Source organism: Indicator indicator, chromosome 5 (assembly GCF_027791375.1).
Source record: "Indicator indicator isolate 239-I01 chromosome 5, UM_Iind_1.1, whole genome shotgun sequence".
In the NCBI taxonomy this organism is placed as follows: Eukaryota; Metazoa; Chordata; class Aves; order Piciformes; family Indicatoridae; genus Indicator; species Indicator indicator.
In genome coordinates this window covers 20,689,535-20,704,354 of record NC_072014.1, presented here as the reverse complement: position 1 = coordinate 20,704,354, position 14,820 = coordinate 20,689,535, and the positions used below count along the sequence as shown (strand labels likewise).

Sequence of the window (14,820 nt, the reverse complement as noted above, 5' to 3'; positions counted from 1 at the left end):
AGCATTTAAACAACAGAGATGTACTGTGTTATTAACCGTTCGGAAATACATCTGTGGAGGCAGAAACCCTATTTTCCTCTGTACTTTTTTCCCCGACAGCTGATACTGAAGTTAACCCTCCCCTAGTTTTTCTTTGCACGCAGTAGCCCAGCGCAAGGCACGAAGGGCTGGAGGAAGCCCTTCCCATACCCCCAGGCAGCTAAGCAGACACAGGTGCACCACTCAGGAGTCACACGGCTATTAAACTACAGATTAAACGCCTCAGGTGAAGTCTTGTTCTCACAGCGCCCATACCGGTTTCTGCTAACCTCCGCTTCAGGCCCGCCGGTCGGGGAGCCGAGTCCCCGCTGCGACCCAAGTTTCCCCCGCCGCTCGCGGGCCCCCACCCGTCAGGCCCAGACCCAAACGCAGAGAAGCGGCAGCACCACCGAGCGCGGCGCCACCGCCCACCCTCCCCAAACACAGTTTACCGAAAGAGCCAACCTCGCAGATAACCCTCCCACATAACCCTCCCACAGCAGACTGCCGACACTGATGCGTGGCCGCCTCTCAGTCTCGCCACGCGAGCGCACACACTTCTTGCCACAGGGACGCTCCCAGCCAGTGCCGGCCGTCCCCTCACGCCCACTGCGAAGCCTCCACACTGTAGCCCTTCACTGAGCCGACACTCGCCCCCGTGAGTAACGCCACAGTACCTGTTCGATGCCGGGCTCCTCCGGGAAACGAGCAGCGACTTCTCCCAGCGGCCAACCGAAGCAACCGAGCCGCCCCACAGGCAGCAACCTTGCCCGACTAAACGCACCTACTGCGAGTGCCGCCCCCGCCCCATTTTAGCTCCCTTGGAGCCGCCCTCTTCTCCGCCCCCTCGCCGCTGCGTGGGGCTGGGTAGGGAGGAGACACCCACCGCTTCGGGCACTTCCTCCCAGCTGCGGTGTGGAGGAGGCTGCTGCCTGAGCCGGGGACCTGGTGTGGCGGGAAATGGCGGCCGGGTTGCGCTGAGGGGGAAGGAGAGCCGCATCATGAGGCTGCTGCGAGCCCTGCTGCGCGGTGCCTCCCCGGGCAGCATCCCGCAGCAGGTGGATTTCTACTCACGCTTCTCTCCCTCGCCGCTCTCCATGAAACAGTTCTTGGACTTCGGTAAGTGCCTGTGGGGCTGCCCCACGGCCGCCACCCCGGCCTCTCCGCCACGCTCCCCACAGGTGCCCGCGAGGAACGGGGAGGGGGCGGGACGGCTCCGCGCGGCCACAAACAACACCCTCCTCCCCTCCCCCCCCCCCCGTTAGCGCTGCCGCCTTCCCCTCTGGTTGCTTAACGCTGTCCTTTTTGGCAGAAAAAGGCTCTGCTTCCTTCTAGGAGAAGGGAGCTCAGTTGGCTGCTTCTCTGGGAACTGGAACTGTGGAAAGGTTGAAATTTAGCAGAAAACGTCAGGTTTTCAGCTACAAAAGTAGCTTGTTGCGGTTTTTTTTCCTTATAGAACCTGTAGTGTTGGAGAGAGCATGGGGACAGTGACGGCAATTTGTACTGTTAGAGCTCGGGTGAGATTTGCTGAGCCTTTTGCAACTTAGCAGCATGCAACGTTTAAAGGTACAGAAAACGCGAGACACGTTTAACTGCAGCTGGCGCTTCTCAGTCACATGTCAGTGCCCTACAAAAACACCTCACTCAGATGTTGTTTTAGGAGGTGTGATAAAAAGAGCAGGGTGCAAACACCAGTAGCCATTCAGGGCCTTGAAAATGAGTAAACAGGATACTCAAACTTAAACCACTCAGTGCTCCTACGTTCAAAGGAAGTGTTGCATTCTACTTCAAAGGAAAGAGTATACAGAGAAAAGTCTCGGTCCCGCTGAGAAAACGTTTCAAAGCCTGGGGATGGAACCATACTATAAAACACTCTGTACCCAAGGAACTTATGTGCATAAATACTTGCATTAATGACCTATGTAAACATATAACTAGTTAATAGTCGTTGTTTTTTACATTTTTGTAACTAAAATGTAACTGTGAACTAATGACAGAACCCCAGATTTCAAGTAGGAAGGCTTACAACAAAGTTTGTTACCTATCCTCTGGCACTTCATCTGTTCAGGGTTTTGTACATTGCAATAAAATGTGTCCAATACTTAATCCTCCAGATTTGTACAGAAACTCACCATACATTCAAGCAAAGAATAAAAAGAAAAGAGTGCAGCACTGAGACAGTTATTGTCTGGAAGCCATTCTGCAGTCATTATAATCTGGTAGTGTTTTCATTGGGGATTTTTTTTGTCTCTTTTTGCTAGAGTGAGAGTAGTCAAAGAGGAAATCATAAAATCTGGTAATACTGACTTAAAAAAAAAAATCCCTTCTAGTTCCTCCAGGTTTCAATCTATCAAATGAAATAATCCATAAGCAAATTGAGGTCTGGATCATACCTCAGTCATACCTTGGGTTGTAAGTGCAAGTATTTGCTGTAGGAGCACTCCCCTTTCTTTGCCCAGATAGACCATAGCTGCACACGGAAACAAAGGTATTTTCTTATTCATGGATGTCTTGCTTACCCTAAGCTGTCTTCCATACTTGACCCAGGATAATAAAGATACAGTCTCCAGATACAAAAAATTTGTGGGGTGTCATTTACTGACTGTATGAGGCATTTAAGATTATTGTGACACTCCTAATATCTTCAGTCTGACTCGTTTGTGGAATTTTACTCAAGAAAAGGGAAATGCCAGTAAGTCTTACCTGAAATACAGTACAAGTAGGGAGAAGAATGAAACGTTTCTGGGCAGAGGCCATATATAGACAATGTGTGATACTGGGAAGTGTCACTGAGGAGGAATTTTTTGTAAGCTACTCACTTTTTGTATTACATTAACTTGGTATTTTCTTGTCAGTGTAGTTTCTGACATAGACGAGTCTGGATTCATTAAACTCAATTTGGTGAAGAATTTTCCAGTTCAAGACGCTCCCAGCTTTCTCTTTTTTCCATGTTTCTTCTTTTAATCTTCTTCCCCAACTCCTCCTTTCCAAATGCAAGGAGTGAACTGAACAGAAACGCCAGAGTTAGCTTTTAGGAGTTACTTGTTGTGAAACACCAACCCTGAGGTATGTGCTTCACTGCAGCAGATAAACAGCACCTGAACTTACTAACCTGTTCATCTGACACTCTGGAATTTGAGTGAGAAGTCTGGCTGAGAATAAAGTACAGCATTCCTTGGCCTCTTCCCGACTTTGCGCTCTCACTTCTTGCCTAGTAAAATGAGTATTGTGGGAGTAAATTTAGGTCTTGATCTTAATAACCATGTTTAATTGCCACTCACATAGATGACACCTGTCCTTATAAAAGGATAGGTCAAATATCAACAGGTGCAACAATCTAACTGCTAGCTTCAGATTTTTTTTTTAAAGAATTAAATGTATTTCAGAAGATCTACTATTTTAATGACTATGCACAGTAGCTGTGCATACTTTGATTTCTCTCTCAGTATTGATGGGAATTGATTTGTTTTCTGTTCTTGTATGACAGTGAATTTAAACTACAACAGATCTAGGTGAAAAGGTAGATAAATATTACAGAATTTATTTTCTAAAAGTGTTCCAGTATGAGTTATGGTAATTCAGTAAGATCAGTGATCACACAGGGTGTATGGGACCATATTTTCACAAGCATCTTTCCCAGAAATTGTTTGCTGTGCTGATTCCATTTGCCTCTCTGACATACTCAGAATGACACACTGTTTGATCAGTGCTAGTTACATTCAATGTTTGCTATAAATAAAGTGAACAAGTTACACGGATTGAAGTGGTATTTAAAGCTGAATAGTACAGGTCTGCAGCTATTGTACCAGTTACTTTCTGTATGTTCGTTTTTGCTACTGCAAAAGGCCTGGGAGGTTTCTTTAGTTTACATTTTGAAATATAAATGGGCTGTGGCTGTGTGAGAAACACTAGCTTGCCAGACCAGTAGAGTCAACTTTAAAATGAAACCACAGAGATCTTATTCAAAAAAGTAAGCATTGGTGTAGTTCTCCGCCATAAGTACTGATGTTATTCTGAAGTTGTCATGTATTTATTTTGGGCTTAGGATCTGAAAATGCTTGTGAAAAGACTTCATTTATGTTTCTGCGACAAGAATTGCCTGTAAGACTGGCAAACATAATGAAGGAAATAAGTCTGCTTCCAGATAACCTCCTAAGAACACCTTCAGTTCAACTGGTGCAGAGCTGGTAAGAACAATGTCATTTCATACCTTTAAAGGGTGACCTGCATATACAGAAGTTGGAGAAACTAATTCTCTTCCACAGAAAGAACATTTCATGTGCTAGTTACATGACCATCACTTATGTTGACTGACTATATATCCCATTGTGACCTAAATCAGAAACTAAATTTACAGACTTGGGGAAAAAAACCCAAAACATTAGGAGCAATTAATAGAACCCACAAGGGAATTAAAAATCATTAAGTATCTCAAATAGTCATGTATGACAATCCACTAAAATCAGAAATCCACCAGAACGGTGTTTAATAGGGGACTTACCTGAAATGAAGAATTGAGTTGAAGAAAATGCTTGCAAAAGATAGCAGAAACCATTTAAAAGACAGGGTATTGTAGATTAAGAGTAAAGGTGTAGAAAAGATGAAGAAACAGCTCATAGCCAAAGTATGTAAAACATCAGAAAGAATGAGGCTATTAAAAGAAAAAAAGACATCCTTTGAAAAGTGAAATTTATTCTCAAGTAAGGAACTTAACATGTAAACTTCTGTAAGATCAAAGTGCTTAACTGCTGGAAAGCTTTTACAGTGAAGAGACCAGAAAATCTGCCAGTGAATAAGTGGGATTGATTAGATGACTGAATATAAAAAAATCTGTCAATGAAGATGGAGGCTCTTAATGAAATACAAATGCTTAAATTCTCATGATATTAGATGACATTGATCAAATGGGAAATGAAGTCCATTTGGAGAAATGCAAAGTGGAGCACTGAGAGGAACCTCCTCTCCCTGTATGCTTGCTTGCTTGCTTACAATGGAAAAAAAAGTTTTGATGCTCCTGGGACGATTTTTCTGAATATGTCAGTTGATGGGCAAGAAGGCAAAAAGTGCTAGGAGCTAAGTTACAGAGAGCAATATAATTGTACCACTGTATTAGCCTATTATTCCTCTGAATTACACGCAGTTCTAGTGACTCTATCCTGAACAGAAAAGACCAAGAGGGATAATCAGAGGCTTGGAACAATTTCTACATGAGGAGAAACCAAATAGAATTCTTCAGCTTGGGAGATACATGTCTAAGGAAAAAGATGGCAGAAACACTTAAATCACAAACAAGCTGGGAAGATTTTTCTAATAACAGGAACTTGCTGGGGGCTGCAAATAAGTGATCACCTACTGGCTTTGAAACACAAAGAAGATCTTTTATGCATTCTAATTAAATTCTGGAATTCGTTGCTCTGGAAAATTTGGAAGAAAACACTAGGACCTGAGAAAATTCATAGGGGATAGATTGATGAAATACATCAAATCCAGTAATTTAGAAACAAGCAACCTTGGAAGACCATAAATTACTTGTCACTCTAGGGAGGCATTTTAACATTGGTCTTTGTCATGTTTCTTTTTTTCAAAGGTATGTCCAAAGTCTTCAGGAAATTCTTGACTTTAAGGACAAAAGCTCAGAAGATTCAGGGGCTATTCACAGGTAAGGGTTTGCTGTCACATGTCAATATTATGTATAAAGGGCTGGTAAGAACATTACAGTTTAAGAAAAAAATCAGCTTTCTCCAGTCTTCACACAAGAATTGTAGTAACATGGCCCTCTGTCCCCAGAAGGAGGGTACATTAAAATGTGAATCAAAGCACTTCTATACCATATCATTCTGGTCAGGACTGAAGAAGATATGAACATGTTAAACTTGACCAAATTTTTATCAATTGCTTACTTTTAATGTTGGAACTGACATATGCAACTTCTCACCTGTAAAGTAGATTTTGTCGTTGTTTGACAGGCATGGAATCATCTACATGAAAATGGTTTGCAGAGTTTTCACTTTTTCTTGGCAGTAATCAAGATAATGTTGCTTATAAATAATCAAAAACGCTAGTTGCTTGAAACAGGCTGTCAAGACCAACCTGTCTTCTTTCTGCCATAGACAGACCTGTGATACTTGTGCATATTTTGGACTTTTTTTGTAGGCTGTTTTCCAAAGTATAAAATGCCCTTGGAAGTGAAAACTAACAATGTATTAATTTTAGTTTTACAGACACTGTGATAAAAATCCGGAATCGACATAATGATGTCATTCCTACGATGGCTCAAGGAGTGATAGAGTACAAGGAAAGCTTTGGCATTGATCCAGTGACTTCACAGAACGTGCAGTACTTTCTAGACCGTTTCTACATGAGTCGCATTTCAATTAGAATGCTCCTCAATCAACACTGTAAGTGCCATTGTTGCAAGAAGAGGAAATGATACCTGTACTGTGTCAGTATACTTAAATGCTTCTTAGGAGTACACTATTTGTCTTGCTATTTATAAACTAAATCTTAATACAATTCTTGAAATATTTATTAATAGGAGGCTTTCAAGTGTGGTGAAGATGGGCATTACAGCTTACCTAGAAATTCCTATTCAGCAAAACCGAAGAAAAACTAAAATTATAAAATTACATTGGTTGTTAACTAATACTGTATTTTTTTTGGCAGCTTTACTCTTTGGTGGGAAAATTAATCCAGCTCATCCAAAACACATCGGAAGCATCGATCCTACCTGCAATGTTGTTGAAGTTATTAAAGGTAAACTCAAGAACCCTGAAAACTTATATGAATGTCTATACTGACAGGCCCTTCTTGGTATTCATATACTGATTAGTTCTTTCCTACCTGGAACAGAACTTTTGTTTAAAGTGTAATACAGTTTTGTCACGTTTCCCCATAAACCCAGTTGTGGGAAAATACAAAATCTGACAGCACAGAGTGTTGTTTTTTTTTTTTTAAAAAAAGTGGAGGGGGAAATTGATCTTTCTGTATTTTTATTATAGATGGCTATGAAAGTGCCAAGAGCCTTTGTGACTTATATTACATGAGCTCTCCAGAACTCATCCTTGAAGAGTTGAACAGTAAGTGAATGTGGGATGAAGTGCTGTCTTGAACGTAGTGTTGGCATCTTCTGAAGTAGCTGGAACTGAAATGTTCGCTTCCACTTTTCATATAGTAAAGCGTTCTCTATATCTACTGTCATAAATCAGTAAGGTTAATTTTTTAGGCTTTTTTTTTTTTTTTTAGATCTGGCTTTCTCTATTCCTATCTTTAATTAGAAAACTGAAATTAGTAGGAAAGTTTTTTGACACTACAGATGTTAATGTAACATATTTAGCAGCCTTTTTCCCTCTCTTAAGGTTCCTTGTATGTCTTCACTCTACACTGTGGATTTGTCATGGGTTGAGTTGATCTGCTGCTGATTCTCAATACCATGCCATCATCACACCACCTTCAAAATGAAAGTGGTGGCTGGTGCAAAGTATCATGGGGCTTGAAGTTTAGATTGTGACAAGAGAGGCCAAGTTCAGACAGACCTACAAAAACAAGCAGTCAAAACTGATTCTACAAGTACTTGTGAAAGCCAAAGTACAACCACAGAAACTTGGCCTGTGAAGCTAAAGGCAAAGAAAGTGTGGCCTTAAATTCCAGATCTTTCCTTCCTACTGTACAATATTGGGCATTCTGTATCTCAAGGGTAAAGGGTTTATTTACTTCTCTTCATCTTTGGAGCACATTACTAGAAACATTTGTAGGAAACCATCAGTCACACTAACTCATTTTCTATACTGTGGGGTCATTTAATGACATACGTGTTCCAGAAGCCAGAACAAAGCGTTCCATTTTTACAAAAGGAGTGGCCTTTTACTCAATGAAGATGAGTTAAACCTGACCCAAGGCAAATGTACATTCCTTGCCCATAGCTGAGAGTGGAGACTATTATTTAAGCCTTAGGCATGGGATCTGGGGGTGGAGGCATGGTGGGAAGCAGTTAACTTGAAGATAAGAAGCTGATATATTTCAAAGTTTGATTCCTATATCTCCATTTTCTTCTTGCTGTGCACTCCTAGAACAATCTATTCTCAGTCTTCTGGCAGCACCTTTTATATTCATGAACCACTGGTCACTAACAGAATCTAGTGAGAAAATACTGATTTGTTGAACTGAAAGAACCTTAAGAGTCAGCAGAATTTTCTGAGCAACCTTTCCTTAAATTTTGATGTAAAATGAACATATTCCCATTATTTATTTTCTAGAATTTATTCTTTAAAAAAATGAAAACTATTAGAGTTTTATGGGCAGAATTGTCTATTGTTTTTGTGAAGGTTTCTTGTTAGAAGTTAGCTAATATCTAAATTAATTTGAAGACAGGTTGTGATGTAGTTACTATTTGGTGCATTATAGGATCACATAGGTAATTTGGGTTGGGAGAGACTTTAGGTTTCTAGCCTGACCTCCACAGACAGCTACGATGCCAGACCAGGTTGCTCCAGAATTTAATGCAGTTTGGTCTTACAAATCCTTTAAGGACGATAACTATACAGCATCTATGGGGAACCTGTTTTAATGCTTAACTGTCACGCTGAAAGTGTTTTTCTCTATATGAAGTCTGAACCTTTTGTTACTTCATCATAAACTCCCTGTTTGTTGACCTCCCACCACCTGAAAATCCTGACTCTCATCTTCATTATAACCTCCTTATAGGTATTAGAAAGCAACTATTATATGCCCTAATTAGGGTGCCACAGTAAGTTTTAAGATTAATTTCTAAAGCAGCAAGCACCTTTGAAAATCTTGAGTATGACTTGATTAACATAGGACTTCTCAAAAGATTTCTGTTCAAATTTTCTCTCTTGTAAATTCTCTCAGTGAGGCAAATACACATTTTGAATTGCTGTGGGAATGAATAAAATTAAATAGCAAACTAGGTATCTTATTCAGATTCTCTTTTCTCCAGAGAAATCACCAGGACAGCCCATGCAAGTGGTATATGTGCCATCACATCTCTATCACATGGTTTTTGAACTTTTCAAGGTCTGTGTACTTACCAGTATATGGCTCTTTTATACGCTTTGTTTAGGGAGATTGTATTTGTTTGACTTTTTGAAACAATTATAGATTGCTGTTTGACTGCAGGAAGATACCTAAACTGTGCTATTTAGACAGTTTTGGGAGATCTATCATTGTCTAGATACTGGATATATCTGACACCTTGTGAGTAGACAGCTCTGTCAAAAGAAACTTAAAAGGTATAAAGACATTATTTAAATAAAGCAAGAGAATAAAATATGGCACATCTTCAAATCTGGTATAATGCATAACAATTCCTATAGAGCTTTCTTCAAGCAGTTCAGTCCTAGACTTTTCTTGATCTCATCATATTGTGTGTACTATGCATTATAAAGACTTCTACAAATAAAACTGTAGATTAAAATATTCAGTTGTTTGTTCTAAACCCCTAAATATTGTAATAATAAACTATATTACAGTAAACTAAGTAAACCATACAAATACTGATACAGAGTAAACCAGAAATATTAAAAAAACTATGATAAAACCTTATACATTTGTCCCCATTCTGAAATATGTGCTAAAAGTAACTTTCCTAAATTGATGGCTTCAGACTTTTTTTTATATATATGAAGGGGTAAGAACATGATTTAAGTTGTACTTGAAAATTGCAGAATGCAATGAGAGCCACCATAGAACACAATCCTGATCAATGTGTTTACCCTCCGATTCATGTGCACGTCGCACTGGGAACTGAGGACTTGACTGTGAAGGTACACGTTTTTTTTATATTTTTTTTTTAAAGGTTATTTTGAGTAGTATTTTCTTCCCTGTCATACGCAACATATTACTGTCAGGGGTGATCTGGCTCTAACAATGGATTGTATGAGATGAAAGTATGTAAGTAACAAGACCATTATGCCATTATGGAATTTGACATACTACATCAGTAGGAAATGCATGAAGAGGCTGCACGGTCACACTGAAGATTCTCTGCTTTTGTCACGATCATGCCTTGCCTACCTAATAAGCAACCGTGGCTGAAAATGAACTGGCATCCTTATACAGTTGTGGTTTCAGCATTTTGTATGGGGCAATGACAGACCTATATAGGTGTGAAACAATTGAAGATAAAAAAAGGGAAATAAACATTATACGTTTCCTGTAAAATGAACCTCCCTGAAGTGCAGTTCACAGAGCAATTTCTTCTTTTTTTTCTGTACAATACCCATGTTGGTTTTTGAAGACCAACTGCAAGTACTGGCTTTTTCATAAGGTCTGCATCAACCAAAACATTGTAAACCAATTCTTGTTTAGTCCTTCAGCAATTGGTTTTAATAGACTGCATTTAACTGGTAGTGTTTCTGCAGGATAAAAATACAGGGAACCTGGCATTTGTGCAAAAGTATAGATACTGACCTCAGACAAAACTGAGTTACAACCAAGATAAAAGGAATGCACAATTTAAGTAGAATTTTCTTGCTTCCAAGAGCTTATGAATGCTTCTTATGGTATTAATTTATTTAAGTGGTTTGGAAAAGGGATGAAAGGGAAGGATTAATCTCTCTGATCGTTGCTGTGAGAGATGAGAAGTTAAGAAAACCCAGAATTTAATAGAGGCAACTTTATAGTACATTTAACTTGAACTTTGGATCATTGTTTGAGAGAAGCTGTCTTCTATAAAAACATATTCAGCGTTACAATGCTACATGTTCCTTCTTGTTCCAGATGAGTGATCGTGGTGGAGGTGTTCCCATGAGGAAAATTGATAGACTATTCAACTATATGTATTCAACAGCACCACGTCCACATGTTGAGACGTCGCGAGCTACACCTTTGGTATGCAAATCTTTTTTACCATGTCATCTTGGATATGTTTGTCACAAAAGAAACTATTTAGCCAAAGCTCTGAAGTTCTTATTTTGTAGATACAATGAGTATCACCATTGGAATATTAAAGCTTAATTGAAGTATTTTTCTGAAAGTAACTAGAAAATAGCATAAAATCCTAAGCTACAAAAAAATTACTTAAACTTGTTCAAAATTCTGTTCTTTACAAAAGATCAGCTGCCTCAAGCAGAACACTTAGCTATCCTGCGTGTGATGCAGTCAGGACAGGACTCTGAGGAAAAATAATTATAGCAATAAAAAATAAATAATATATATATATACACAATAAAAAAACCCACCACTTTTTCTTCTCAATCAGGCTGGATTTGGTTATGGCTTACCCATATCACGACTGTATGCACAGTACTTCCAAGGAGACCTGAAACTATATTCCTTAGAAGGCTATGGCACAGATGCAGTTATTTACATAAAGGTATGATGTAGCACTTCACCATTTAAAATTTATCAGCAACTCTAAGTAACTGCTAACGAAATGCCTCACTCTGTTACTGAACTTTGATTAAAAAGACTCATCAGCTACAGTCTTCTTTACTTACAGGCCTTATCAACAGAATCAATTGAAAGACTTCCTGTCTATAACAAAGCAGCCTGGAAGCATTACAAAGGAAACCACGAAGCAGATGACTGGTGTGTGCCAAGCAGCGAGCCCAAGGACATGACCACTTTCCGTAGTACCTAGCTTTTTCACCAGCAGTGCACAGGAAGTGGTGTCTGTAAAGGGAATTTAGAAGACCTGCTTTACACCAAGATGCTGAGCCACATCTGATATGTGACAGTAATTTTAAGTGGAGTAACAGAACTTTTAAATTAACTATCTTTTCTGGAATTAAAAAAAAAAGGCAAACAAAATACTCAAGAAAAACCCCAAACCTGTACATATTTGTCCCACTTTCTATTTTCAACTACTTTAGTAGCTAAGGAGCAGTGATTTTGGGTTTTATAAAGGCAAATGCAATCTGTCAAATCTGTTGGGAAATTTATTAATTCATAAAATTACAAAATTGTTTTGATAGAAGAACTATTGAAAAAGCTGACCAGAGCATTTCTATATTACACAGTATTACAGATCAATGAAAAACTCATGCAAGAAATACTGAGTAGCTCATTGCTACACCTTTGCAACTGTATAGCACTTTCTAAACTTTTTAAGACTGCTGAACGCTGAGTTTGCAAAGTCAGATATCTTGCCCACACACATTGTTTACATCAAGGTTTTCTGCAGCTGTAGACATTACATTTACGTCTGCAGGGATTTTTAAAAAAAAATTCTAGCTGCTACCACTGATACAATGTATCTCAGGTATGTGGTATCAGTCATATTTCTGTGGCTGTAATGTGAATATTTAATACATGTGAAAAACTTACCTTGCCCCCATCGTATTGGCTTGTGTACAGCAAAGATCCAGTGTCTTACATTTGCTTGTATTTCTGTAGACAATATCCATGTTCCAGCCCTAGTACGATCTCAGACTCTGCTGGTATGTCATACTACAGCTCCAACTAGAAATTCTTTTAATAAACAGTTTTTTAGAATTTGCCCTTTATAGGGCAACTTTATTTCTTTGACAACAGAAACTACTGACTCAGGAATATTTAAGAAAAAAGTGGAATTAACAGTTTTTGGAAATACCTATGTATTTCTGATGTGCTTCTAGCCTCATGTAGTAGCTGGAAGTCACACTTTAACATAAATAACAGAGTATGTTTATCAGTCAAAGGCAAACTGTTAAAACATGCTGGGGAAGATAGAGAGGAGAATGAGTATTATGTTTCAGGTACAAAGTCCTTTTAATAAAGGATTCAACTTCTTTTAATACCAGTTATGCCAGCTTTGTTCAAATCATAAGCATCCATGTTATACCTTGATCCCTGTCATCCCTGAACATTTTAGGAGTGATGCAGGTAAAGACACTGTGAGATAATCCCCTTCTGTTAATTTATGTAATTCTGTGAATTTTGTACTGCTGCAGATTTGCATAATCCCTCTCAGAAAGAATAAGCCTAAAGTTTGCTAGTTGACTAGCTCAGGACAGAGCAGATAGTGAGACGCCACAAGCTGGTATGTTAGAAACTGAAGTCATGCTGTTCTGGTTGTAGCTGAGCCAGATTAAAGATTATCACCTCCCTACCCTAGTTCTGAAAAACAGTAACAGTTTTATACACTGGTCAAGCTAATGTAGGTCACTTTTATGGACATGATTTACAAAAGGGGCTACACACAGTTAAACTGACGCTCTGAAGGATCATTACTCTAGTTTGTCACCAGAAAAGTACAGTTACCTGCTCCACTCAGGCTTGGGGGCACTTTGAGAGGTCCCCATTTTCTTGTTGCACAAAGATGTGGTGGTGACTGGGATACCTTTCAATCTGCATGGCTACATCTGGAGAGAACCTATAGTTCTGTTCTTCAACCCTGCAAAAGCACGTATGTGAGAAGTTCCACATCCTGTAAAATGGGGCTGGTACAGAAGTTACAGGGGCTGCTTGCAGCTATTGCTTTTGCTGAACTAAAGCTGAAAGCCACAGTAAGGGATTAATAAAAAAAAAAAACCAAAAAACTATGAGGCTGAACACTCTAGCTTTTATGCTGAATTTTAAATGTCAAACTAACTTAACTGATTTTAGCAATACCTGAGAACTCCAAGAAATGTTTCTGATGAAAGGCTAACAATTTGTCTTCTAGAAACTCTAGCTAAGATATTACTGAAATAAACCACCCTCAGTGTTCTCAGCCAGCTATAGATTGAATTCTGCTTACTGGAACAACTTGCGCTGTATCTATCACCTGTCACCCTCTGCTTGTAGTGAAAACACAAATACAGTAATATTTTGGTTTATGTTTAACTCTACTTACAAGTCTGATATTTGATTACTTCTCATTTAAATAAAAGTTCAGAAGGTAATTTTTATATTTAGTATTTTTCATTACTGTACTGAAGTCATTGCTAGCACACTGGTTAAGTTGAAGTGAATCACTGTAGAAAATTAGTATACTAACTCAGCTATGAGAATGCTGATTTTAATAGTTTTGTATGCAAACGAGCTCAGTCTTGAACTGTAAAATGTATCTTGGTTTGTGTTAACTTAATTTTTTTGGAAAGAATCACTACATTTATTCATTAAAACTATTCTAAAAGTTAAGCTTTCAGGTTGGGTGATTTTTGTGGAGCCAGCCTTCTCAGTTACCATCTGTTATGAATACGTATTTATAACACATCTGACACACATTAAATACTGCGGTCTGTGATAAGCAGTGCTCTTATGCTCGGGTGGCAGGTTGAGTTTGTCATCCCTGCTATGGCCCCCATTTAACTACACCAGCTTTGCACACAGGCAACTCTTTGAAACTGTGATTTTCACTTGACTACGCCTTAGAAACAAATGTCACAGGGTACAACATTCAGCTCAGTAGACTGAGCTGAAGGGAAAAGGTAATACCAGGCCTTATCACTGTTCTCTGTTCCAAGCACTTAACTGAGAATTAAACTTCCTTGACTCCATTAATTGAAGGGTGGTTCTATGTGTGTGATCCAAAGCATTTGATCATTCTGTACTTCTGATTCCTTTCAGTTTTATCAATAGGGCTGCATTCTTCGAGGTCTGTCAGTTTGGAATACCAACTCAAAGCTACTGGAAGCAAAGTAAGTAAGTAAATATTGACCAAAGGAACATTTCTTAATGCAAAATGCTGAAAACTGAATTACTTTTTAAAAGAGGTTATTACCAAGATTTTCAAATTTTTATTTTGGAAATGCATAGTGTGCAGAAGCACTTCCACACAGTCCTTTTGCTGCAATTCATAATACACTTACACAAAAAAAACCCCAAAACAATTACTGTGAAACACACCGTGAAGTTCATTCTTTTAATTAAATTCAAAAACAG

General features: G+C 39.0%; 1 protein-coding gene across 1 annotated transcript; it reads left to right on the top strand.

Annotated features, from left to right (window-relative positions):
- Positions 1–1,019: 1,019 nt before the first annotated feature.
- On the top strand, positions 1,020–14,040 carry PDK1 (pyruvate dehydrogenase kinase 1). The gene is made up of 11 exons (XM_054381474.1): positions 1,020–1,137; positions 4,064–4,205; positions 5,606–5,677; positions 6,232–6,416; positions 6,682–6,771; positions 7,017–7,094; positions 8,972–9,048; positions 9,699–9,797; positions 10,753–10,863; positions 11,234–11,347; positions 11,474–14,040. Exons 1-11 carry the CDS (start codon positions 1,020–1,022, stop codon positions 11,612–11,614), a joined length of 1,227 nt encoding a protein of 408 aa, XP_054237449.1. The 3' UTR covers positions 11,615–14,040.
- The last annotated feature ends 780 nt before the right edge of the window (positions 14,041–14,820 follow it).